Raw genomic sequence first — 23,390 nt, forward strand, 5'->3', positions numbered from 1 at the left:
TTTTTGTGGCACTGGAAAAGAAATCTCAGTTTGGTGGCGCTGGAAAAAGTCCCATTTTTGTGGCACTGTAAAAGAATCCCAGTTTTGTGGCACTGTAGAAAATCCCATTTTTGTGGCCCTGGAAAAAGTCCCATTTTTGTGGCACAGCAAGATCCACCTGGCGCCTCTGGTCGGGTGCCAGACTGTCACTCGTCACCCGAGTGCCACCAGCTGGGACGGGGCAGGGCCTGGCAGGAAAAGCCTTTCAGCCCCCAACAAAGCCAGCCCTGAGGCTCCAGCTCCAGGGAGGGAGATAAAAAAGAGCAAAAATAAAAAGAAATAAAGAGCATTTGGTGCTGGGGGAAGTCTCAACAAAAGCTGCTGGAGCTGCTCCAGCCCTGTGGGGACGCCGATGCCACCAAGGTCGCTTGGGGAGAAGACAGAGCTGTTTGAGGCAGGTTTTAAAAAAAAAATTTAAATCTGTTTTGCTCGTCAGAGAAAGCAAAGAAATGTCTGAAGGGTCTCGTGGCACGTGATGAGTGTTTCTTCAGCTCAGGAAGAGAAAATTCCCGTGTTCAGAGAAAATTCCTGCTGTTCCTGGATTTTCCTTTGGGCAGCAGGCCTGCATCTCTCACCTTGGAGATGGGTGCTGAAATCTGAAATCTGTCCTGCTGAAATCAGCTCTGCAGCTGTGATGTTCTCCTGCAAAAAAAAAATTTTAAAAAATTTAAAAATTAATATTCGGAGCAGGGAGGAAGGTGGGGATCCATCCAGGGATAAATTCCTGTAGGGAGCTCAGGGTTGGAGATGTAAAAATTAAAAAAAAAAAACATAAAAAGAATATTCAGAGTAGAGAGGAAGGTGGGGATCCATCCAGGCCTGTAACAAGGATTAATTCCTCCAGGGAGCTCAAGGTGGGAGATGTAAAAATTAAAAAAAATAACATAAAAAGAATATTCAGAGTAGAGAGGAAGGTGGGGATCCATCCAGGACTGTAACCAGGATAAATTCCTGCAGGGAGCTCAAGGTGGGAGATGTAAAAATTAAAAAAAATAACATAAAAAGAATATTCGGAGCAGAGAGGAAGGTGAGGATCCATCCAGGGATAAATTCCTGTAGGGAGCTCAGGGTTGGAGATGTAAAAATTAAAAAAAAAAACATAAAAAGAATATTCAGAGTAGAGAGGAAGGTGGGGATCCATCCAGGGATAAATTCCTGCAGGGAGCTCAAGGTGGGAGATGTAAAAATTAAAAAAAAAACATAAAAAGAATATTCAGAGTAGAGAGGAAGGTGGGGATCCATCCAGGACTGTAACCAGGATAAATTCCTGCAGGGAGCTCAGGGTTGGAGATGTAAAAATTAAAAAAAAAACATAAAAAGAATATTCAGAGTAGAGAGGAAGGTGAGGATCCATCCAGGGATAAATTCCTGCAGGGAGCTCAAGGTGTGAGCAGTAAAAATAGAAAAAAAAAATAACATAAAAAGAATATTCAGAGCAGAGAGGAAAGTCCAGGGATAAATTCCTGCCATGAGCTCAAGGTGGGAGCTGCAAAAATATAAAAATATTCAGAGCAGAGGGGAAGGTGAGGATCCATCCAGGGATAAATTCCTGCAGAGAGCTCAGGGTGGGAGATGTAAAAATTAAAAAAATAACATAACACAAAAAGAATATTCAGAGCAGGGAGGAAGGTGGGGATCCATCCAATTTCAGGTGGGAATCCTGCCCAATTTCAGTTTGCCCAGAAATCTTCATTCTGCTGCTCTGGATCCACCACAGGAGGAGGCAGCCAGACCCACCTGCCCTAAAAAAAATCCTTTTTTTTTAACTGAAATTCCCCTTTTCACACCCCCTGACAGACAGCAACAGAAATTCAGAATTCTGACCTTGTCTGCTTCCCTTTCCTCCCAAAATTTGGGAAGCTGCTGAAGCCCCAGGGGCAAAATGAGGAAATAATCTGCTGTAATTTCTGTCAGGATTTCCCCTCTGCGTTGCACCAGGGGGTGGTGAAAATTAAAATTCCTTCATTGCAGCTTTCCCCCTTCTGTTTTACACCCAGAGAAACCCTGGAGAAATGTTCCTGGGGAGGTTTGGCTGGGAATTGCCAAAGAAAATCTGGGGAAAAACCTCTTATCATCAGATCCATGACATCAGGAGTGCATTAGGAGGGCTAAGGAGGGATTTCTTCTTTAAGCCATTAAATCCTGGAGTAATTGAGGTTGGGAGAAACCTCTGGGGGTCACCTAATCCCAGTGACCTTCTCCAAGTAGCTCCTTGGTGCTGCAGGAGAAAAACACTCAGTCAACTCAAAAACTTGATTAAATCCCAACTCCTAATTCTTCAAATCGGAGCAGAAACGAGGAGAAAAACGGGAGGAAGAAGGAAAAGAAACGGGAATTTTGTGTGCATTAAAAAAAAAAAAAACAACCCATATTTTCTCCTGAAAGCTGCCAGGGTTTTTTTTTTTTTTTTTTTCAAAATATTAATGTAAAAAAAAGTCAACACAGCAAGGAGCAAAACTCTGAAATCTTACTCATCTTGCTTCAAAGCCTTGTCTAAACATCCACCTCCAGCGTCTCAGGAAGTGACATTTAACAAATTCCAGCCAGGGGCTGTGTGAAAACCTTCAGAGTGCTGCTGCCAGAGCTGAGCCTGGGCACAGGAAGGGAGAAAAGTTCATTTGGGGCTGCTGCACCTGCTTGAAGTGGTGTGAAAATGGGAAAAGCAGAATTCAGACACCAGGAAATGGAGTGCAAACAAGATTTGGGTGTTAAAGAGAGGGTTTGGGAGAGGAGCTGGAGGTGATGGATTTGGTGAAAAAGTCCAATTTTTGTGGAGCCACTGGAATGATGAAGAAAGTTTTCATTAGGTTTTAAAAAAACAAGCCAGAAGAGAATAAAATAATGGAGATGGAGATGATTTTGGTGTCACAGCATCCCAGTTTCTGCTGTTCCACCTGGATTTTCCTGCAGGAACCTCCCACAGCTGCACCTCAGAGCAAACACAATGGAAGCTGGTTTGGGGTTTTGTTCCTGCTTAAACCTCTGTGAAAATGGGAAAAGCAGAATTCAGATACCAGGAAATGTGTGTGAAGTGCAAACAGGATTTGGGCGTTAAAGAGAGGGTTTGGGAGAGGAGCTGGAGGTGATGGATTTGATGAAAAATTCAAATTTTTGTGGAGCCACTGGAATGAAGAAGAGAAAATTTTCATCAGGCTTTAAAAAAACCAACCAGAAGAGAATAAAATAATGGAGATGGAGATGATTTTGGTGTCAGTGTCTGAATTTCTGCTGTTCCACCTGGATTTTCCTGCAGGAACCTCCCACAGCTGCACCTCGGAGCAAACACAATGGAAGCTGGTTTGGGGTTTTGTTCCTGCTTAAAGTGATGTGAAAATGGGAAAAGCAGAATTCAGATACCAGGAAATGGAGTGCAAACAAGATTTGGGCGTTAAAGAGAGGGTTTGGGAGAGGAGCTGGAGGTGATGGATTTGATGAAAAAGTCAAATTTCTGAGCAACCACTGGAATGAAGAAGAGAAAATTTTCATCAGGCTTTAAAAAAACCAACCAGAAGAGAATAAAATAATGGAGATGGAGATGATTTTGGTGTCAGTGTCTGAATTTCTGCTGTTCCACCTGGATTTTCCTGCAGGAACCTCCCACAGCTGCACCTCGGAGCAAACACAATGGAAGCTGGTTTGGGGTTTTGTTCCTGCTTAAACCTCAGTGAAAATGGGAAAAGCAGAACTCAAACACCAGGAAATGTCTGTGAAGTGTAAACAGGATTTGGGCATTAAAGAGGGGAATTGGGAGAGGAGCTGGAGGTGATGGATTTGATGAAAAAGTCCCATTTTTGAGGAACTGCTGGAATGAAGAAGAGATTTTTTCAGCAGGCTTTTGGGGAAAAAAATAAACAAAACAAAACCAAAAACTGAAATGAAGATAAAACTATGAAGAGAGAGATGCTTTTGGTGCCAGTGTGAATTTCTGCTGTTCCACCTGGATTTCCTGCAGGAACCTCCCCTGCTCACGCTGGCACAGCCTCCCACAGCTGCACCTCAGAGCAAACACAATGGAAGCTGGTTTGGGGTTTTGTTCCTGCTTAAAGTGATGTGAAAATGGGAAAAGCAGAATTCAGATACCAGGAAATGGAGTGCAAACAAGATTTGGGCGTTAAAGAGAGGGTTTGGGAGAGGAGCTGGAGGTGATGGATTTGATGAAAAATTCAAATTTTTGTGGAGCCACTGGAATGAAGAAGAGAAAATTTTCATCAGGCTTTAAAAAAACCAACCAGAAGAGAATAAAATAATGGAGATGGAGATGATTTTGGTGTCAGTGTCTGAATTTCTGCTGTTCCACCTGGATTTTCCTGCAGGAACCTCCCACAGCTGCATCTCAGAGCAAACACAATGGAAGCTGGTTTGGGGTTTTGTTCCTGCTTAAAGTGATGTGAAAATGGGAAAAGCAGAACTCAAACACCAGGAAATGTCTGTGAAGTGTAAACAGGATTTGGGCATTAAAGAGGGGAATTGGGAGAGGAGCTGGAGGTGATGGATTTGATGAAAAATTCACATTTTTGAGGAACTGCTGGAATGAAGAAGAGATTTTTTCAGCAGGCTTTTGGGGAAAAAAATAAACAAAACAAAACCAAAAACTGAAATGAAGATAAAACTATGAAGAGAGAGATGCTTTTGGTGCCAGTGTGAATTTCTGCTGTTCCACCTGGATTTCCTGCAGGAACCTCCCCTGCTCGCCCTGGCACAGCCTCCACATCTCCGTGGTGCCTGCAGCCATCTGTGGAGAGATTTTAGTCAAGATTAGAAATCCTGCTTATTCCATTATCCTGGAGCAAAACCAGGAGAGCCCAACCACTGCAAACAGCTCTTTATGACCATTCCTGCATTAAGAAATTGCTGAGAGGGGAAAAAAAAACCCCTTTATCCCAAGGACAGGGACATTTAATAATGAGTTAAATCCCCTCCACACTCCTTAGCTCACAAAAGGGGAAATAAGTGAATTATTCTTTACAAAACCTGACATGAACCTCAGGTAAGGTGATAAAACAATTAAATTTTAAATTATTTTTAGTGACTTAAATACGAGTGGCTTTAAAATGATCTTTTTCCCTGGGTTTCTCCCACTTATTCCAAATTTTGGGGTGAACCAGCAATTTCCAGAGGGAGGAAATCAGTGGGAATGGGGATGTCAGGAAAGGGAAGAACACAGAGCTGCTGATTGGAGAATTTAACATTTTCTGGCTGCTCAGGGTGGTTGAAAGGACAGGTAGCAGAAAATATCATTCCTGCAGCGGTGCCAGCAGATCAGATCCCTGTGGAATTAGCATAACACTTGCTATAAATAGATTTATCTGGGCCAGAGCAAAGCTCAGCTGCTTTTGCCCAGAGTCACCTCCAAACAAAGCAGCTCCTTGCTGCCCAAATTCTCCTCCTGGGGGCTCTGGAGCTCTTCTGCCCCTGGGATTTAAAGGAGATTTTTGGGGATGATCCCACTGAGGATTGCACTGAGCCAGACTCTCCTTTTTGTGGCAGCCAGGCTCCCAGGAAAAAAAGCTTTGCCAAAAAAGCTCCTTGCCAAAAAAAACCCAAAAAAACCAACTTTGCCAAAAAAGCTTATTGCCAAAAAAAGCTTGTTGTCAAAAATCCTTTGGGTGCCCAGGGCAGGGAATGTCATCCCTGGATGCCAGTGCTGGGAAATGGGAGAAATGGGAAATGGGAGAAATGGGAAATGCAGTGAATGGGAAATTGGATAATGGGCAATGGGAAATGGACAGTGGGAAATGGGGTAGTGGGAAATGGAAAGTGGAAAATGGACAATGGAAATGAAAATGGGACAATGGACAGTGGAAATGGAGTAATGGACTGTGGGAAATGTGATAATGGAAATGGGAAATGGACAATGGGAAATGGACAATGGGAAGTTGGATAATGGGAAATGGAAATGGGATAATGGACAATGGGAAGTTGGATAATGGCAAATGGAAATGGGATAATGGACAATGGAAATGGGAAAATGGACAATGGAAATGGGAAAATGGACAATGGAAATGGGAAAATGGACAATGGAAATGGGAAAATGGACAATGGAAATGGGAAAATGGACAATGGAAATGGGAAAATGGACAATGGAAATGGGAAAATGGACAATGGAAATGGGAAAATGGACAATGGAAATGGGAAAATGGACAATGGAAATGGGAAAATGGACAATGGAAATGGGAAAATGGACAATGGAAATGGGAAAATGGACAATGGAAATGGGAAAATGGACAATGGAAATGGGAAAATGGACAATGGAAATGGGAAAATGGACAATGGAAATGGGAAAATGGACAATGGAAATGGGAAAATGGACAATGGAAATGGGAAAATGGACAATGGAAATGGGAAAATGGACAATGGAAATGGGAAAATGGACAATGGAAATGGGAAAATGGACAATGGAAATGGGAAAATGGACAATGGAAATGGGAAAATGGACAATGGAAATGGGAAAATGGACAATGGAAATGGGAAAATGGACAATGGAAATGGGAAAATGGACAATGGAAATGGGAAAATGGACAATGGAAATGGGAAAATGGACAATGGGAAATGGAAATGGGAAATGGAAATGGGATAATGGACAATGTGAAATGGGATAATGGCCAGTGGAAATGGAAATGGGCTGATTGGAAGCCAAGGCCAGCATGAAGAGGCCCAGCCTTGGCAGGGGAGCAGGGAATCTCGCGGAGCAGGAGAATCGTGGGGATGCAGCCAGGGGAACACAGCCCCAGTGTGGGCTCACAAGGAGCTGCTGTGGTGCTGCCACAAGGGAGGGCATTGTCCCCTGCCCAGGCTGGCCCTGCCCCACGTGCCGGCAGCAGGGGACAGGGACAGGCAGGGACCAGAGCAGGATGGGCCCAGGACAGAGAGGATTCCCTGTCCCCGAGTTCTGGGAACAAGGGCGGAGTGTGAGGAAAAAGAAGAGAAAAGAGGGAGAAGAAGAGAAAAGAGGAAAAAGAAGAGAAAAGGGAGAAAAGAGCAGAAAGCTGAGAGGCAGCGGGAAAAGAGGAAAAAGAAGAGAAAAGAGGGAAAAGGAGAGAAAAGAGGGAAAAGGAGAAAAAAGTGGGGAAAGAACAGAAGCACAAGAAGTAGTGGGAAAAGAGGAAAAAGAAGAGAAAAGAGGAAAAAGAAGAGAAAAGGGGGAAAAGAAGAGAAAAGGGGGAAAAGAGCAGAAAGCCTAGAGGCAGCAGGAAAAGAGGAAAAAGAAGAGAAAAGGGGGGAAAGAACAGAAATCCAAGAGGCAGTGGGAAAAGAGGAAAAAGAAGAGAAAAGGGGAAAGCAGGAAGCCGAGGGGCAGCAGGAAAAGAGGAAAAGAAAAGGGGAAAGCAGGAAGCCGAGGGGCAGCAGGAAAAGAGGGAAAAGAAAAGGGGAAAGCAGGAAGCCGAGGGGCAGCAGGAAAAGAGGGAAAAGAAAAGGGGAAAGCAGGAAGCCGAGGGGCAGCAGGAAAAGAGGGAAAAGAAAAGGGGAAAGCAGGAAGCCGAGGGGCAGCAGGAAAAGAGGGAAAAGAAGAGAAAAGGGGAAAGCAGGAAGCCGAGGGGCAGTGGGAAAAGAGGGAAAAGAAGAGAAAAGGGGGGAAAGAACAGAAACTCAAGAGGCAGCAGGAAAAGAGGAAAAAGAAGAGAAAAGGGGGGAAAGAACAGAAATCCAAGAGGCAGCAGGAAAAGAGGGAAAAGAAGAGAAAAGGGGAAAGCAGGAAGCCGAGGGGCAGCAGGAAAAGAGGGAAAAGAAGAGAAAAGGGGAGAAAAGAGCAGGAAGCCGAGGGGCAGCAGGAAAAGAGGGAAAAGAAGAGAAAAGAGGGAAAAGAAGAGAAAAGGGGAAATGGACAATGTGAAATGGGATAATGGCCAGGTGGAAATGGGATAATGGCCAGTGGAAATGGGATAATGGCCAGTGGAAATGGGATAATGGCCAGTGGAAATGGGATAATGGCCAGTGGAAATGGGATAAGAAATGGGATAATGGCCAGTGGAAATGGGATAATGGCCAGTGGAAATGGAAATGGGCTGATTGGAAGCCAAGGCCAGCATGAAGAGGCCCAGCCTTGGCAGGGGAGCAGGGAATCTCGCGGAGCAGGAGAATCGTGGGGATGCAGCCAGGGGAACACAGCCCCAGTGTGGGCTCACAAGGAGCTGCTGTGGTGCTGCCACAAGGGAGGGCATTGTCCCCTGCCCAGGCTGGCCCTGCCCCACGTGCCGGCAGCAGGGGACAGGGACAGGCAGGGACCAGAGCAGGATGGGCCCAGGACAGAGAGGATTCCCTGTCCCCGAGTTCTGGGAACAAGGGCGGAGTGTGAGGAAAAAGAAGAGAAAAGAGGGAGAAGAAGAGAAAAGAGGAAAAAGAAGAGAAAAGGGAGAAAAGAGCAGAAAGCCGAGAGGCAGCAGGAAAAGAGGAAAAAGAAGAGAAAAGAGGGAAAAGGAGAGAAAAGAGGGAAAAGGAGAAAAAAGTGGGGAAAGAACAGAAACACAAGAGGTAGTGGGAAAAGAGGAAAGATAAGAGAAAAGAGGAAAAAGAAAAGGGGGAAAAAGAAGAGAAAAGGGGGGAAAGAACAGAAACTCAAGAGGCAGTGGGAAAAGAGGAAAAAGAAGAGAAAAGAGGAAAAAGAAGAGAAAAGGGAGAAAAGAGCAGAAAGCCTAGAGGCAGCAGGAAAAGAGGAAAAAGAAGAGAAAAGGGGAAAGCAGGAAGCCGAGGGGCAGCAGGAAAAGAGGGAAATGGGAAAAGAGGGAAAAGAAGAGAAAAGGGGAAAGCAGGAAGCCGAGGGGCAGCAGGAAAAGAGGGAAAAGGGGAAAGCAGGAAGCTGAGGGGCAGCAGGAAAAGAGGGAAGAGAAAAGGGGAAAGCAGGAAGCCGAGGGGCAGCGGGCGGCGCAGCTGCTGCCGGAGCCGCACATTTCCAGCAGAGCTCGAATGTAGGTCAGGCTCGGTCTGGAGCTGCCTCGTCAGCACAGCAGGGCTGCACTGAACCACTCCAGCCCTGGAGGTTCCCAGAGTGCTGCCTTCTGCCTGCCAGGGTGGCACGGGTGGCACCGAGGGCATGGCACGGACAGCGGGGGGATAAATGGCATGGGAATGGGGATGAAAGGGGAGATAGGAATGGGGATAGGGTAAAAGGGGATGAACGGCATGGGGACAGGGGTAAAAGGGGTTAAATGACATGGGAATGGGGATGAAAGGGGAAAAAGGGAATGGGGATGGGGTAAAAGGGGATGAACGGCATGGGGACAGGGGTAAAGGGTTAAATGACATGAGGATGGGGGTAAAAAGGGTTAAATGCATGGGGACAGGAGTAAAAATGGATTAATGACACGGGGACAGGGGTAAAAGGGGATGAACAGCATGGGGACGAGAAGAGAAGAGAAAAGAGGGAAAAGAAGAGAAAAGGGGAAAGAGGGAAGCCGAGGGGCAGCAGGAAAAGAGGGAAAAGAAAAGGGGAAAGAGGGAAGCCGAGGGGCAGCGGGCGGCGCAGCTGCTGCCGGAGCCGCACATTTCCAGCAGAGCTCGAATGTAGGTCAGGCTCGGTCTGGAGCTGCCTCGTCAGCACAGCAGGGCTGCACTGAACCACTCCAGCCCTGGAGGTTCCCAGAGTGCTGCCTTCTGCCTGCCAGGGTGGCACGGGTGGCACCGAGGGCATGGCACGGACAGCGGGGGGATGAATGGCATGGGAATGGGGATGAAAGGGGAGATAGGAATGGGGATAGGGTAAAAGGGGATGAACGGCATGGGGACAGGGGTAAAAGGGGTTAAATGACATGGGAATGGGGATGAAAGGGGAAAAAGGGAATGGGGATGGGGTAAAAGGGGATGAACGGCATGGGGACAGGGGTAAAGGGTTAAATGACATGAGGATGGGGGTAAAAAGGGTTAAATGCATGGGGACAGGGGTAAAAGGGGTTAAATGGCATGGGAATGGGGGTAAAAAGGGTTAAATGCATGGGGACAGGAGTAAAAATGGATTAATGACACGGGGACAGGGGTAAAAGGGGATGAACAGCATGGGGACAGGGGTAAATGGTGTTAATGGCATGGGGATGAGGGTAAAAGGGGATAAATGACATGGGAACAGGGATAAAAAGGGTTAAATGACACGGGGACAGGGGCAAAAGGGGATGAACAGCATGGGGACAGGGGGAAATGGTGTTAATGGCATGGGGATGAGGGGAAAAGGGGATAAATGACATGGGAACAGGGATAAAAAGGGTTAAATGACACGGGGACAGGGGCAAAAGGGGATGAACAGCATGGGGACAGGGGGAAATGGTGTTAATGGCATGGGGATGAGGGGAAAAGGGGATAAATGACATGGGAACAGGGATAAAAAGGGTTAAATGACACGGGGACAGGGGCAAAAGGGGATGAACAGCATGGGGACAGGGGGAAATGGTGTTAATGGCATGGGGATGAGGGGAAAAGGGGATAAATGACATGGGAACAGGGATAAAAAGGGTTAAATGACACGGGGACAGGGGCAAAAGGGGATGAACAGCATGGGGACAGGGGAAAAAATGGATTAATGACACAGGGACAGGGGTAAAAGGGGATGAATGACACGGGGACAGGGGTAAAAAGGGTTAAATGGCATGGGGACAAGGACAAAAGGGGATAAATGACACGGGGACAGGGGTAAAAAGGGTTAAATGGCATGGGGACAAGGACAAAAGGGGATAAATGACATGGGAATGGGGACAGAAGGGGATAAAGGACATGGGGACAGGTGTAAAAGGTGTTAAATGACATGGGGACAGGGGTAAAAGGAGGATAAATGACATGGGAACAGGGATAAAAGGGGATGAACGGCATGGGGACAGGGGTAAAAGGGGTTAAATGACATGGGGACAGGTATAGAAGAGAATAAATGGCATGGGGACAGGGGAAAAAAGGGTTAAATGCATGGGGACAGGGGGAAAGGAGGATAAATGGAATGAGGATGGGGTAAAAGAGAATAAATGGCATGGGGACAGGGGAAAAAAGGGTTAAATGCATGGGGACAGGGGGAAAGGAGGATAAATGGAATGAGGATGGGGTAAAAGAGAATAAATGGCATGGGGACAGGGGAAAAAAGGGTTAAATGCATGGGGACAGGGGGAAAGGAGGATAAATGGAATGAGGATGGGGTAAAAGAGAATAAATGGCATGGGGACAGGGGAAAAAAGGGTTAAATGCATGGGGACAGGGGGAAAGGAGGATAAATGGAATGAGGATGGGGTAAAAGAGAATAAATGGCATGGGGACAGGGGAAAAAAGGGTTAAATGCATGGGGACAGGGGGAAAGGAGGATAAATGGAATGAGGATGGGGTAAAAGAGAATAAATGGCATGGGGACAGGGGTAAAAGGGGATAAATGACATGGGAACAGGGATGAAAGGGGATGAACGGCATGGGGACAGGGGTAAAAAGGGTTAAATGCATGGGGACAGGGGTAAAAGGGGATAAATGACATGGGAACAGGGATAAAAAGGGTTAAATGACACGGGGACAGGGGTAAAAAGGGTTAAATGACACGGGGACAGGGACAAAAGGGGATAAAGGACACGGGGCCGGGGGATCCCTTTGGTGAGAGGAGGAGCAGCAGGATGGCAATCCCAGATTCCCCCAGCAGCATTTCAGTTCCCGGTTTCCTTTCTCTTCAAACTCCCAAAGTTCTCCCGAATTCCCGCTCCTCACCCTCACACACCTGTGGCTGTGCCCTGAGCTCTCCCGGGCCATTCCCAGGAGGAAAAATCCCTGGAATTCCCCAGGGCCCGGGCAGGATGGGGCTGCCATGGATACTGTCACCATGGAGCTGTTGTCATGGTGACGCCACCATGGATGGGAGGGAAGGAAAAGGGAAAGGGAAAGGGAAAAGGGAAAAGGGAAAAGGGAAAGGGAAAAGGGAAAGGGAAAAGGAAAGGGAAGGAAAGGGAAAGGGAAGGGAAGGGAAGGGAAGGGAAGGGAATGGGTTTTTAGGAATTCCTCACTCAGGTGTGTTTATTCCCTCTGAATTCCTGCTGAAAGGTTTTTTTTTTTTTAGGAATTCCTCACTCAGGTATTGGCAGCACAAGGGACCAAAACTCTGCTCCCTCTGAATTCCTGCTGGAAGTTTTTTTTTTTAGGAATTCCTCACTCAGGTGTGTTTATTCCCCCTGAATTCATTCTGGAATGGGTTTTTTAGGAATTTCTCACTCAGTGGGGTTTATTCCCTCTGAATTCATTCTGGAATGGGTTTTTAGGAATTCCTCACTCAGGAGTGTTTATTCCCCCTGAATTCCTGCTGAAAGGTTTTTATTGTTTTTTTAGGAATTCCTCACTCAGGTGTGTTTATTCCCTCTGAATTCATTCTGGAATGGGTTTTTAGGAATTCCTCACTCAGGAGTGTTTATTCCCCCTGAATTCCTACTGAAAGGGATTTTTTAGGAATTCCTCACCCAGTGGGGTTTATTCCCTCTGAATTCATTCTGGAATGGGTTTTTAGGAATCCCTCACTCAGGTGCTGCCAGCACAAGGTGCCAAATCCCTGCTCTGAGTGTGGCACTCCTGATTTATGATCCATCCAAAATGGGAGAAATTTGGCAGCTGCGAACAGCTGGGAACAGCTGGAACAGCTCAGGGCAGCTCCAAACCCCTCCTTTCCAGCTGGGAGAGGCTTCTCTGGAGTTTTTAGGGTGGGAGAGGCAGGAATCAGCCGGAGCTGGAGCTGGCAGAGGCGCAGGAAGAGGGAGGGAAGCTTCCGGAAGCAGGGATTGCTGCCCTGGGAGCTGGCTGGGATCCCACTGGGATGAGCTCACTCGGGGCTGGAGCTGCTCTGGGCGAGCCTGGGGAGGAAAAACCTCCAGGATGATTTTTAGATGGTGACTGAGAGAGGTTTTGTGTATCATTTTTGGTCTGATTTTCTATTTTTGGCCTAATTTTTAAAGATAATTTTCTATTTTTCTGCATAATTTTGGGCCTAATTTTCTATTTTCCTGCATAACTTTTTGCCTAATATTCTATTTTTCTACATAATTTTCATCATCATTTCCTGCATAATTTTTTGGCCTAATGTACTTTATTATTTTCTTCATAATTTCCTGCATAATTTTTGGCCTAATTTTCTATATAATTTTCTATGTTTCTGCCTAATTTTCATTATAATTTTCTGCATAAGTTTTGCCTAATTTAATTTTCTTCATAATTTCCTGCATAAGTTTTGGCCTAATTTTCTGTATAATTTTCTATTTTTCTGCCTAATTTTCATTATAATTTTCTGCATAAGTTTTGCCTAATTTTCTATATAATTTTCTATTTTTCTGCCTAATTTTCATGATAATTTTCTGCATAAGTTTTGGCCTAATTTTCTATGTAATTTTCTATTTTTCTGCATAATTTTTTGCCTAATTTTCATCATCATTTCCTGCATCACTTTTTGCCTAATTTTCTCTTTTTTGGGCATCATGTTCTGCCTAATTTATGCCATAATTTTATTCCTAATTTTCTGTATAATTTTCCTATATCATTTTCTATTTATTTTGGCCTAATTTTCTATTTTTCTGCATAATTTTTTGCCTAATTTTCATCATCATTTCCTGCATCACTTTTTGCCTAATTTTCTCTTTTTTGGGCATCATGTTCTGCCTAATTTATGCCATAATTTTATTCCTAATTTTCTGTATAATTTTCCTATATCATTTTCTATTTTTCTGCATAACTTTTTGCCTAGTATTCTATTTTTCTGCATAATTTTTGGGCCTAATTTTGTATTTTTCAGCATCATTTCCCCTGGATCCCTTTCCTAGTGATCCTTTCCCTTTAGGATGCAGCTGATTGGGACCCTGGCTGGAAGTGGAGCCATAATGAACTTTATATATATATTACATAAATTCCTGGTGGGATTTTGGCCGCATTTCGGGGCATTTTTTGCCATTTCTGAGCCAACACAAACGCGCAGAGCAGGGCTGTGGGGATCTCTGAGCGAGCTCAGCCTCGTCTCCTCCGTGGGAAGGGCTTGGGGATGAGGCCAGGGATTGTTTTGCAAAAAGAAAAAGGAAAAAAGCCTGGCAGGGCTTCAGCAGGAAGGGAGAGCGGCAGGAAACGCGCGGGGCACGGAGCCAGGACACGCTCCGGCTGCCCAGCCTGGGACAGAGCTTCATTCACATCATTTTGGGGTGAAAAGAGTCAGTTCTTGGCCAGCCCTGGGGATAGAGCTTGGTTCAGATCATTTTGGGGTGAAAAGAGTCAGTTTTTGGCTGAGCTGGGTTCCTGCAGCTGGGAGAGGCTGAGCTGAGCATGGCTGGGGTTTGTCCAGGAGGCACAAATGGGATGGGATGGGATCCATGGGATGAGAATGGGATGGGAATGGGAATGGGGATGGGAATGGGGTTGGGAATGGGGATGGGAATGGGGATGGGGATGGGAATGGGGATGGGATCCATGGGATGGGATGGGAATGTGTTGGGATGGGATCCATGGCAAGGGAATTAGGAATGGATTCTTTTATTCCCAGTGGGAATGGATTCCCATTCCCAGATTCCTCCAGGATAGGGCAGCATTGAGACATCACCTTATTTCAGTTATTTTGGGGTGAAAAGATTCGGTTCTTGGCTGAGTTGGGTTCCTGCAGCTGGGAGAGGCTGAGCATCCCTGGGGTTTGCTCAGGAGGCACAAATGGGATGGGATGGGATCCATGGGATTCATGGGATGGGATGGAAATGAAAATGGGGATGGGATCCAAGGGATGGGATGGGAATGGGAATGGTGGGGAGCAGATGTGGATTCCCATTCCTAGATCCCTCCGAGGGGTGGAGCAGCATTGGGACATCACTTTATTTTCTTTTTTGGGGTGAAAAGATTCGGTTCTTGGCTGAGTTGGGTTCCTGCAGCTGGGAGAGGCTGAGCATCCCTGGGGTTTGCTCAGGAGACACAGATGTGGTGGGAATGGGATTCAGAATGGGACAGGAATAGGCTGGGAATGGGATGGGATGAGATGGGACTGGGAATGGTGAGGAGCAGACGTGGATTCCCGTTCCCAGATTCCTCTGGGGTGGTGCTGAGGTGGCATTTCCTCATCCCTGAGGAGTCATTCCAGGTCCCCAGGCTGCTTGTGTAACTCTGCCTTTCATCTCTGACAGCCGGGGAGCAGTGGGAGGATTTAAATTTAAATTTGGGAGTGGAGCTGGCACAGCCTCAGCTCGTCAGCAGTGAAACTGGGATTCCTCAAGGAAAGCAGGATCAGTGAGCAGGAAAAGGACATTTTAACCCCCAAAAATCCAATGTTCTGGAATTGCACCAGTGAGCAGGAAAAAATAAAATTTTAAACCCCCAAAAACCCAGGGATGGACTTGGGCATGGTGGGAAATCAGGAGTTGATCAGGCCCTGAGGTGCAGAAAGAAAAATCCCTGAGCAGCAGGACCAGGTGTGTGGGAAGATTTGGGACTGAATTTTGGGATCTTTTTGCTTTCCACTTCAGCTTATCTCAGAGTTCCTCTCCCCAAGAGCCTCCTTGGGATATAAAAGTACCTGAAAATGACAAATAAATGTTATTTTCTGTGCTTCCTAGATCTCCTTTAGAGCCAAATAAATCCCTGGGATCTCTGCCCTTGCATTCAAACCCTTTTTCCATCAGGCCCATACCCCAAATAAAATCTCCAATTTTTTGCCCCTCGTGTTCCCTAGCCCCAAAAACATCTCCCTCCTCCACAGAGCCCAGATTTATCCATGGGCTGAGATAAAAATGGGCAGTAAATTATAGATGAATAAATTACATAATAGATGAATAAAGACGAATATAGATGAATAAATGACAGAATTATATTAAATTACAGACAGGAAATCTGCTGCCTTGATTGCAGATTCCACAATGGCTGCTCCTGCTTCCCTGGAAAGAAAACGACTCCCAGGAAATCCAGCTCTTCCCTCTTTTCCAGCTGCTTTTTGTGCCCAGCTATCAGCAGCACGAGGAAACCGAGTGGAAAAATTCAATGTGGCAGCAAAATGCATGAAGGCACACGAGCCCCAAACCCGGGCACCAAAAATAGCTGGGAGAGGGGAAAAAAAAACCTGAAAAGAGTCTTTTTAATGATTCCTTTTCTTTCCAAAAGCTTTGCCCCCGGGCACAGCCACGCTGCTGTTTGTGTGTGGGAGGCAGAGCAGAGTGGGAGAGCTGCTAGTTCTTTATTTTATATTTCTTTATTTTGTTATTCCGTGGAAAAACTCCTTTTTTGTTGTTGTTTTTTGGCTGTATTTTCTGTGTTTTCCAAGGGCTGGTGGTGGCCAGAGCCCTGGGCACTGAGCTCCAGCCTGGATTTCATTTTCCAGGGGGTTGAAGGGGAATTTAGGGCTCTGCTGGGATGCTGGAGGAAAAAAAGGCACAACCCAGCACTTCTTTCACTGGAGAATATTCCTGGGATGAAGACAGCCAGAGCCTCAGACACAAATCCTGATGTTTCCTGCAGGAATTTTGAGGATTGAGGGTGTCCTGACCTTTTCCTGAGAGCAGGACCAGTTCATGTCCCTCCAAATCTGATCCCTGCAGCTCAGGGCTGGGATTTTTCCAACTTTGGGTGGAATATTTCATGAACCAGCTTTTTAAATCCTGATCCCACAAACCTAAGAAGTTCCCTGAATAAAATTAGGCTTCCAAACCCTTGGTGCCTGATGGTTCATGTCCCTCTAAATCTTGTCTCTGCAGCTCTGGGCTGGGATTTTTCCCACTTTGGGTGGAATATTTAATGAACCAGCCTTTAAAATCATGATCCCACAAACCTAAGAAGTTCCTGAATAAAATTAGAATTCCAAATCCTTGGTGCCTGATGGTTCACCCTGAATAAAATTAGGATTCCAAATCCTTGGTGCCTGATGGTTCCTGTAGGAATTTTGCTGTTCCCTTTGGATTGTCCTGTCCTTTTCCTGACAACAGGACCAGTTCATGTCCCTCCAAACCCCATCCCTGAAGCTCAGGGCTGGGATTTTTCCAGCTTTGGGTGGAATATTTCAGGAACCAACCTTTTAAATCTTGATCCCACAAACCTAAGAAGTTCCCTGACTAAAATTAGGATTCCAAACCCTTGGTGGTGAGAGGTTTGACCACATTCCCAGGTGTGTGGTTAAATAAATCAGCCTCCCGGTGCTCTGCCAGGGAACACTCTCAGGTCTGCAGGGTTTGCTGCTCTCTGCCCTCCCAAAAATCATTCCAGGACCACATTCCTGAGTGTGGGAACACCTCCTGCAAGTGGCTGATGTCATGTTTGCCTCAAGAGAGGTGTGGGAATCCCTAAAATCAGAGAGTTTTGACAGGGAGGCCTGGTGACCTTTGCAGCTGGGCTGGGACAGCTCCTGGCTGTCACATCTGCCTGCTGACGTGGAAAGGAAGCAGATCCCAAAATCCTGGAGTGGATTTATCCCTATCCAAGCAAAGCCCCACGTGTGTAGGAGGAGCTTTTTGGTGTTCTGAGGCCAAAGGGCTGCTCTGTGTGGGTTTGAGTGAGGTTTTAAGGTCGTAATTCAGCACTTCAGACAGCCTGGCAATGGGGTTTGGTGGTGCTGGAAAAAGGAATTTGTGCCTGGTGGAGCTGGATGGAACTTTGGTTATCCCTGTGTCAATTAGCACTGCTGTTAATTAACAGAATAGTGCCACTAAATTAATTTGCTGGGGGTGTCTTGCCAGCCCACCTGAATTTCTCTGTGCTGGAATCATCTCCATCTCTTTTTCCAGCCCTGAAATCCGTTCCTGAGGGATTCAGCACCGAGGTTTTGACATCCAAGAGGGAATAACAAGACCCTCAGCCCCTCTGATCCTCACTCACCCCTTCCTGGCCTCCTACCCAATCATCACAAGCCACCAATTAACGATCCCTTGCTGCTAATTAACGATTCCTCCTTGCTGTTCCGTTGCAGGGCAACCATCGATGAGGTGGAGACGGATGTGGTGGAGATCGAGGCCAAGCTGGACAAGGTGAGGGCAGTTTGTGGTCTGAGGGGGAGTGATGGAGCCCATGCTGAGAAATGGGGGTCCCTCCAAGTGTCCCCTAAAATCTGAGCCCATTTCCAGCTCTTAAATTGATGTTTAGCACCTCAAGCTTGTCCCCAGGCCTGGGGCCTGGCAGGTGCGGTGGAGATGGAGGCCAAGCTTGACAAGGTGAGGGCAGTTTGTGGCCTCACAAGAGGGGGACTGCTGGAGCCCCTGCTCAGAAATGGGGTCCCTCCAAGTGTCCCCTAAAATCTGAGCCCGTTTCCAGGTGTTAAATTGATGTTTGGCACCCCAGGCTTGTCCCTAGAGCTCCTCTGAGCTGAGCTAAGAGCTCCAGGCTGGCTCTCATGGTGAATGTCGACCTCCTCGTCCTGCTCCTGGATCTGCTGGAGCCCCGGCTCAGAAATGGGGTCTCTCCAAGTGTCCCCTAAAATCCAAGTCTATTTCCAGATGTTAAATTGATGTTTGGCACCCCAGGCTTGTCCCCAGGGCTCCTCTGAGCTGGGACAGGAGCTCCAGGCAGGCTGTCCTGTCCCAGGGTGGGATTTTATCCCTGTCCTGGGGTGGGATTTATCCCTGTCCTTTCCTGGGCTGGGATTTCATCCCTGTCCTTTCCTGGGCTGGGATTTATCCCTGTCCTTTCTTGGACTGGGATTTAGCCCTGTCCTTTCCTGGGCTGGGATTTTATCCCTGTCCTTTCCTGGGCTGGGATTTTATCCCTGTCCTTTCCTGGACTGGGATTTATCCCTGTCCTTTCCTGGACTGGGATTTAGCCCTGTCCTTTCCTGGGCTGGGATTTCATCCCTGTCCTTTCCTGGGCTGGGATTTAGCCCTGTCCTTTCCTGGGCTGGGATTTTATCCCTGTCCTTTCCGGGACTGGGATTTCCTGGGCTGGGATTTTATCCCTATGCTTTCCTGGGCTGGGATTTTATCCCTGTCCTTTCCTGGACTGGGATTTAGCCCTGTCCTTTCTTGGACTGGGATTTATCCCTGTCCTTTCCTGGGCTGGGATTTAGCCCTGTCCTTTCCTGGACTGGGATTTCATCCCTGTCCTTTCCTGGGCTGGGATTTAGCCCTGTCCTTTCCTGGGCTGGGATTTTATCCCTGTCCTTTCCTGGGCTGGGATTTTATCCCTGTCCTTTCCTGGGCTGGGATTTCATCCCTGTCCTTTCCTGGGCTGGGATTTAGCCCTGTCCTTTCCTCTGGACTGGGATTTATCCCTGTCCTTTCCTGGGCTGGGATTTTATCCCTGTCCTTTCCTGGGCTGGGATTTATCCCTGTCCTTTCCTGGGCTGGGATTTTATCCCTGTCCTTTCCTGGGCTGGGATTTTACCCAGGGTGTGGGACAAAGCCAGGCTGGTCCAAACCCGGTGCTGAGCCCGCATCCGTGTCCCCATGTCCCTGTGTCCTTGTCCCTGTGTCCTTGTCCGTGTCCCCATGTCCGTGTGTCCTTGTCCGTGTCCCCACGCGTGTCCCCATGTCCCCATGCGTGTCCCCAGCTGGTGAAGCTGTGCAGTGGCATGCTGGAGGCGGGCAAGGTGTACATCACCACCAACAAACACTTCGTCAGCGGCGTGCGGGACCTGTCCCAGCAGTGCAGGAAGGACGAGATGATATCGGTGAGCCTGGGGGCTGGGGCTGCTCAAAATCCTGCTCAGGGGCTGCTGGGGTGATCTCATGGGGCTGGGGGTGCTCAGGGGGGCTGGGGATGCTGAGGGGGCTGCTCAGATCCCTGTTCCTGGCTCAGTGAGGGCTGGGGGATGCTTGGGTCTCTGCTGCTGGGAATGGATCACAAATCCCAGCCACTGAAAATGAGATTTGGTGGGAAGCCAGAGCGAGATCCATTTAAAATGAGATTTGTGTTTGGAGGGATGCAGAGAATCTGATAACACCGGGCTGGAAGGTCAGGGTGAGATCCATTTAAAAGGAGATTTGGAGGGAGGTCAGGGTGAGATCCATTTAAAAAGAGATTTGGAGAGAGGTCAGAGTGAGATCCATTTAAAATGAGATTTGGAGGGAGGTCAGGGTGAGATCCATTTAAAAAGAGATTTGGAGAGAGGTCAGGATGAGATCCACTCAAAATGAGATTTGGTATTTGGAGAGATGCAGAGTCTGATAACACCAGGCTGGAAGGTCAGAGTGAGAGCCACTCAAAATGAGACTTGATGAGAGGTCAGGGTGAGATCCATTTAAAATGAGATTTGGAGGGAAATCAGAGTGAGATCCACTCAAAAGGAGATTTGGAGGGAAATCAGAGTGAGATCCACTCAAAATGAGATTTGGAGGGTGGGATCCAGGCTCAGCAGGCAGTGCTGGAGGCTGTGCAATGTAGGTCAGTGAGCAGCAGGGATTTGGGAGCTGAGCAGCCCACCAGGCTTGTTTTATTTTATATTTTATTTTATTTTTTTATTATATTTTATTTCAGTTTTATTGTATTGTATTTTATTGGGGTTTTTTGTTTTTTTTTTTTTTTTTTCAGGAGGGCCTGGATAAATTTGGTGAGCAGCCCACCAGGCTTATTTTATTTTATATTTTATTTTATTTTTTATTATATTTTATTTCAGTTTTATTGTATTGTATTTTATTGTTTTTTTTTGTTTTTTTTTCAGGAGTGCCTGGATAAATTTGGGGACAGCCTGCAGGAAATGATCAATTATCACATGGTAAGGAGCTGCTTCCTCCTGTCCCCTTGGCTGCTGGTGGCATTGCTGATGTCCCCTGTGTTTTTCACAAAGAAAGGTCCTGCAAGGGTGAGAAAAAAAGAGGAGAATTCACCAAAATCTTGCACTCCAGAATTTTTTTTCTTCCTTTTGGGCAGCAGAAGGAGGACACACAGAGCCCTGAGGAGGATTTTAGCTGGTAAAAAACATTTTTGGGATAGATTTGGGAGCCTGGCATCCAAAATTAATGACATCAAGGGTCAGCCCTGCTCTGTGCTGATGGATTTTAACACCCAGGCTTTGTTAATCCTGCCCTGAGAATGAAATCCCCACAAACAGCTCCCCAGGAGGTCAAATCTGCCCTTTGTGCACCCCAAAAAAAGGCAGTGCCTGCCCCTGGGTGCTCCAGAGCTGCACTTTGGGGTCAGGCAGGGATGAGAGGCTGCAGCAAAAATAATTTGGCTGACAAAAAACCTTTTTGGGGCATATTTGGGAGCCTGGCATCCAAAATTAGTGATGGTGTGGAGGGGCCAGCCCTGCTCTGTGCTGCAGGATTTTAACACCCAGGACTGTCCTGAGAATTAAATCCCCACAAACAGATCCTCAGGAGGTCAAATCTGCCCTTTGTGCTCCCCAAAACCTCCCAAAAAAAGGCAGTGCCTGCCCCTGGGTGCTCCAGAGCTGCACTTTGGGGTCAGGCTGGGATGAGAGGCTGCAGCAAAAATAATTTGGCTGACAAAAAACCTTTTTGGGGCAGATTTGGGAGCCTGGCATCCAAAATTAGTGATGGTGTGGAGGGGCCAGCCCTGCTCTGTGCTGCAGGATTTTAACACCCAGGACTGTTCTGAGAATTAAATCCCCACAAACAGATCCTCAGGAGGTCAAATCTGCCCTTTGTGCTCCCCAAAACCTCCCAAAAAAAGGCAGTGCCTGCCCCTGGGTGCTCCAGAGCTGCCCTTTGGGGTCAGGCTGGCCAGGAAGTAAAATCTGCCCCTTTTGCACCCCAAAACCTCCCAAAAAAAGGCAGGGCTTCCCCCTGGGTGCTCCAGAGCTGCACTTTGGGGTCAGGCAGGGATGGGAAGCTGCAGCAGAGGTGATTCTGGCTGGTAAAAAAACCTTTCTGGGGCAGATTTGGGATAGATTTTGGAACCTGGCATCCAAAATTAGTGACATCAGGTGAGGGTGATGGTTGTGGAGGGTTCCAGTCCTGCTCTGTGCTGCAGGATTTTAACACCCAGGACTGTTCTGAGAATTAAAGCCCCACAAACAGATCCTCAGGAGTGAATAAAAATTCTTCCACAATCCCCCCCAAACCTCCCCAAAAAAAGGCAGTGCCTCCCCCTGGGTGCTCCAGAGCTGCACTTTGGGGTCAGGCTGGGATGGGAAGCTGCAGCAGAGGTGATTCTGGCTGGTAAAAAAACCTTTCTGGGGCAGATTTGGGATAGATTTTGGAACCTGGCATCCAAAATTAATGACATCAGGCCATGGGTGATGGTGTGGAGGGTTCCAGTCCTGCTCTGTGCTGCAGGATTTTAACACCCAGGACTGTTCTGAGAATTAAATCCCCACAAACAGATCCTCAGGAGTGAATAAAAATTCTTCCACAATCCACCCCAAACCTCCCCAAAAAAAGGCAGTGCCTCCCCCTGGGTGCTCCAGAGCTGCACTTTGGGGTCAGGCTGGGATGGGAAGCTGCAGCAGAGCTGATTTGAAGTGCAGGAGCTGCAGGGGTGGCTCTGCCTGACCCACTTTGGGCCAGCAGGGCCCTGTCAGAGCCCATCAGGCTCTGAAATGCAACCCAGGCGCTGCAGCTGCAGGAGAAGCTGCAGCAAGTCCCTCCTGGCATCTCGTGATGGAAAGGTTTTTTTTTTCTCAGGGAAAAATCCTCAGGGGATTCTCAGGATTCATCTGAGCTCTGCACGTGCAGCTCTGCCAGGGCTGTGGGGTTGGGAGTGGATAAATCAGTGGGAATGAAGAATTATTTATGCAATTTGGGAGTGGAGAAATCAGCAGAAAATCAGAGTTTTTGGGGCAAAGCAGAGAAAATCCAGATTTTCTTCCATAAAATCTTCCTGCCTAGCAGCTGCAGGAGAAGCTGCACCTTCTGGTATTTCACGAGGCAGGTGGAGAGGTTTTTTCTCAGGAAAAAATCCTCAGGGAATTCTTGGGATGCATCTGAGCTCTGCACGTGCAGCTCTGCCAGGGCTGTGGGGTTGGGAGTGGATAAATCAGTGGGAATGAAGAATTATTTATTAATATTGGGAGTGCATAAATCAGTGGGAATGAAGAATTATTTATTAATATTGGGGGTGGATAAATCAGTGGGAATGAGGAATTATTTATTCATATTGGGAGTGGATAAATCAGTGGGAATGAAGAATTATTTCTTCACTTTGGAATTGAAGAAATCCAGGAAGGTGTTTTTATGACAAAGCAGAGAAAATCCTGATTTTCTTCCATAAAATCTTCCTGCCTAGCAGCTGCAGGAGAAGCTGCACCTTCTGGTATTTCATGAGGCAGGTGGAAAGGTTTTTTCCCAGGAAAAAAAATCTTCAGGAGAAAGCTCCCCCCAGGACTGTGGGGTTTGGGAGTGGATAAATCAGAGGGAAATCAGTGTTTTTTGTGGCAAAGCAGAGAAAATGCTGATTTTCTTCCACAAAACTTTCATTTTTGAATGGAGTTCTGAGGAGCTCCCCCTCCATCCCAGGGTTCCCATCCCAAATTTAGGTGCTAGAAGAGCATAACACAAATATAACATAAATACATATATAAATAAACA

At 47.0% G+C, this 23,390-nt stretch overlaps 1 protein-coding gene across 1 annotated transcript in view; it reads left to right on the plus strand.

Moving 5' to 3' along the window:
* The window catches only part of ACAP3 (ArfGAP with coiled-coil, ankyrin repeat and PH domains 3), a 67,120-nt gene that overhangs the window by 14,397 nt on the left and 29,333 nt on the right, over positions 1-23,390 (plus strand). Inside the window, exons 2-4 of the mRNA XM_041419846.1 lie at positions 17,879-17,936; positions 19,451-19,570; positions 20,561-20,614. Coding sequence (XP_041275780.1) covers positions 17,879-17,936; positions 19,451-19,570; positions 20,561-20,614 — 232 coding nt within the window. The remainder of the gene's footprint in view (positions 1-17,878; positions 17,937-19,450; positions 19,571-20,560; positions 20,615-23,390) is intronic.

This window comes from Onychostruthus taczanowskii, unplaced genomic scaffold (assembly GCF_017590055.1).
Source record: "Onychostruthus taczanowskii isolate IOZ18803 unplaced genomic scaffold, ASM1759005v1 scaffold61, whole genome shotgun sequence".
Lineage (NCBI taxonomy): Eukaryota > Metazoa > Chordata > Aves > Passeriformes > Passeridae > Onychostruthus > Onychostruthus taczanowskii.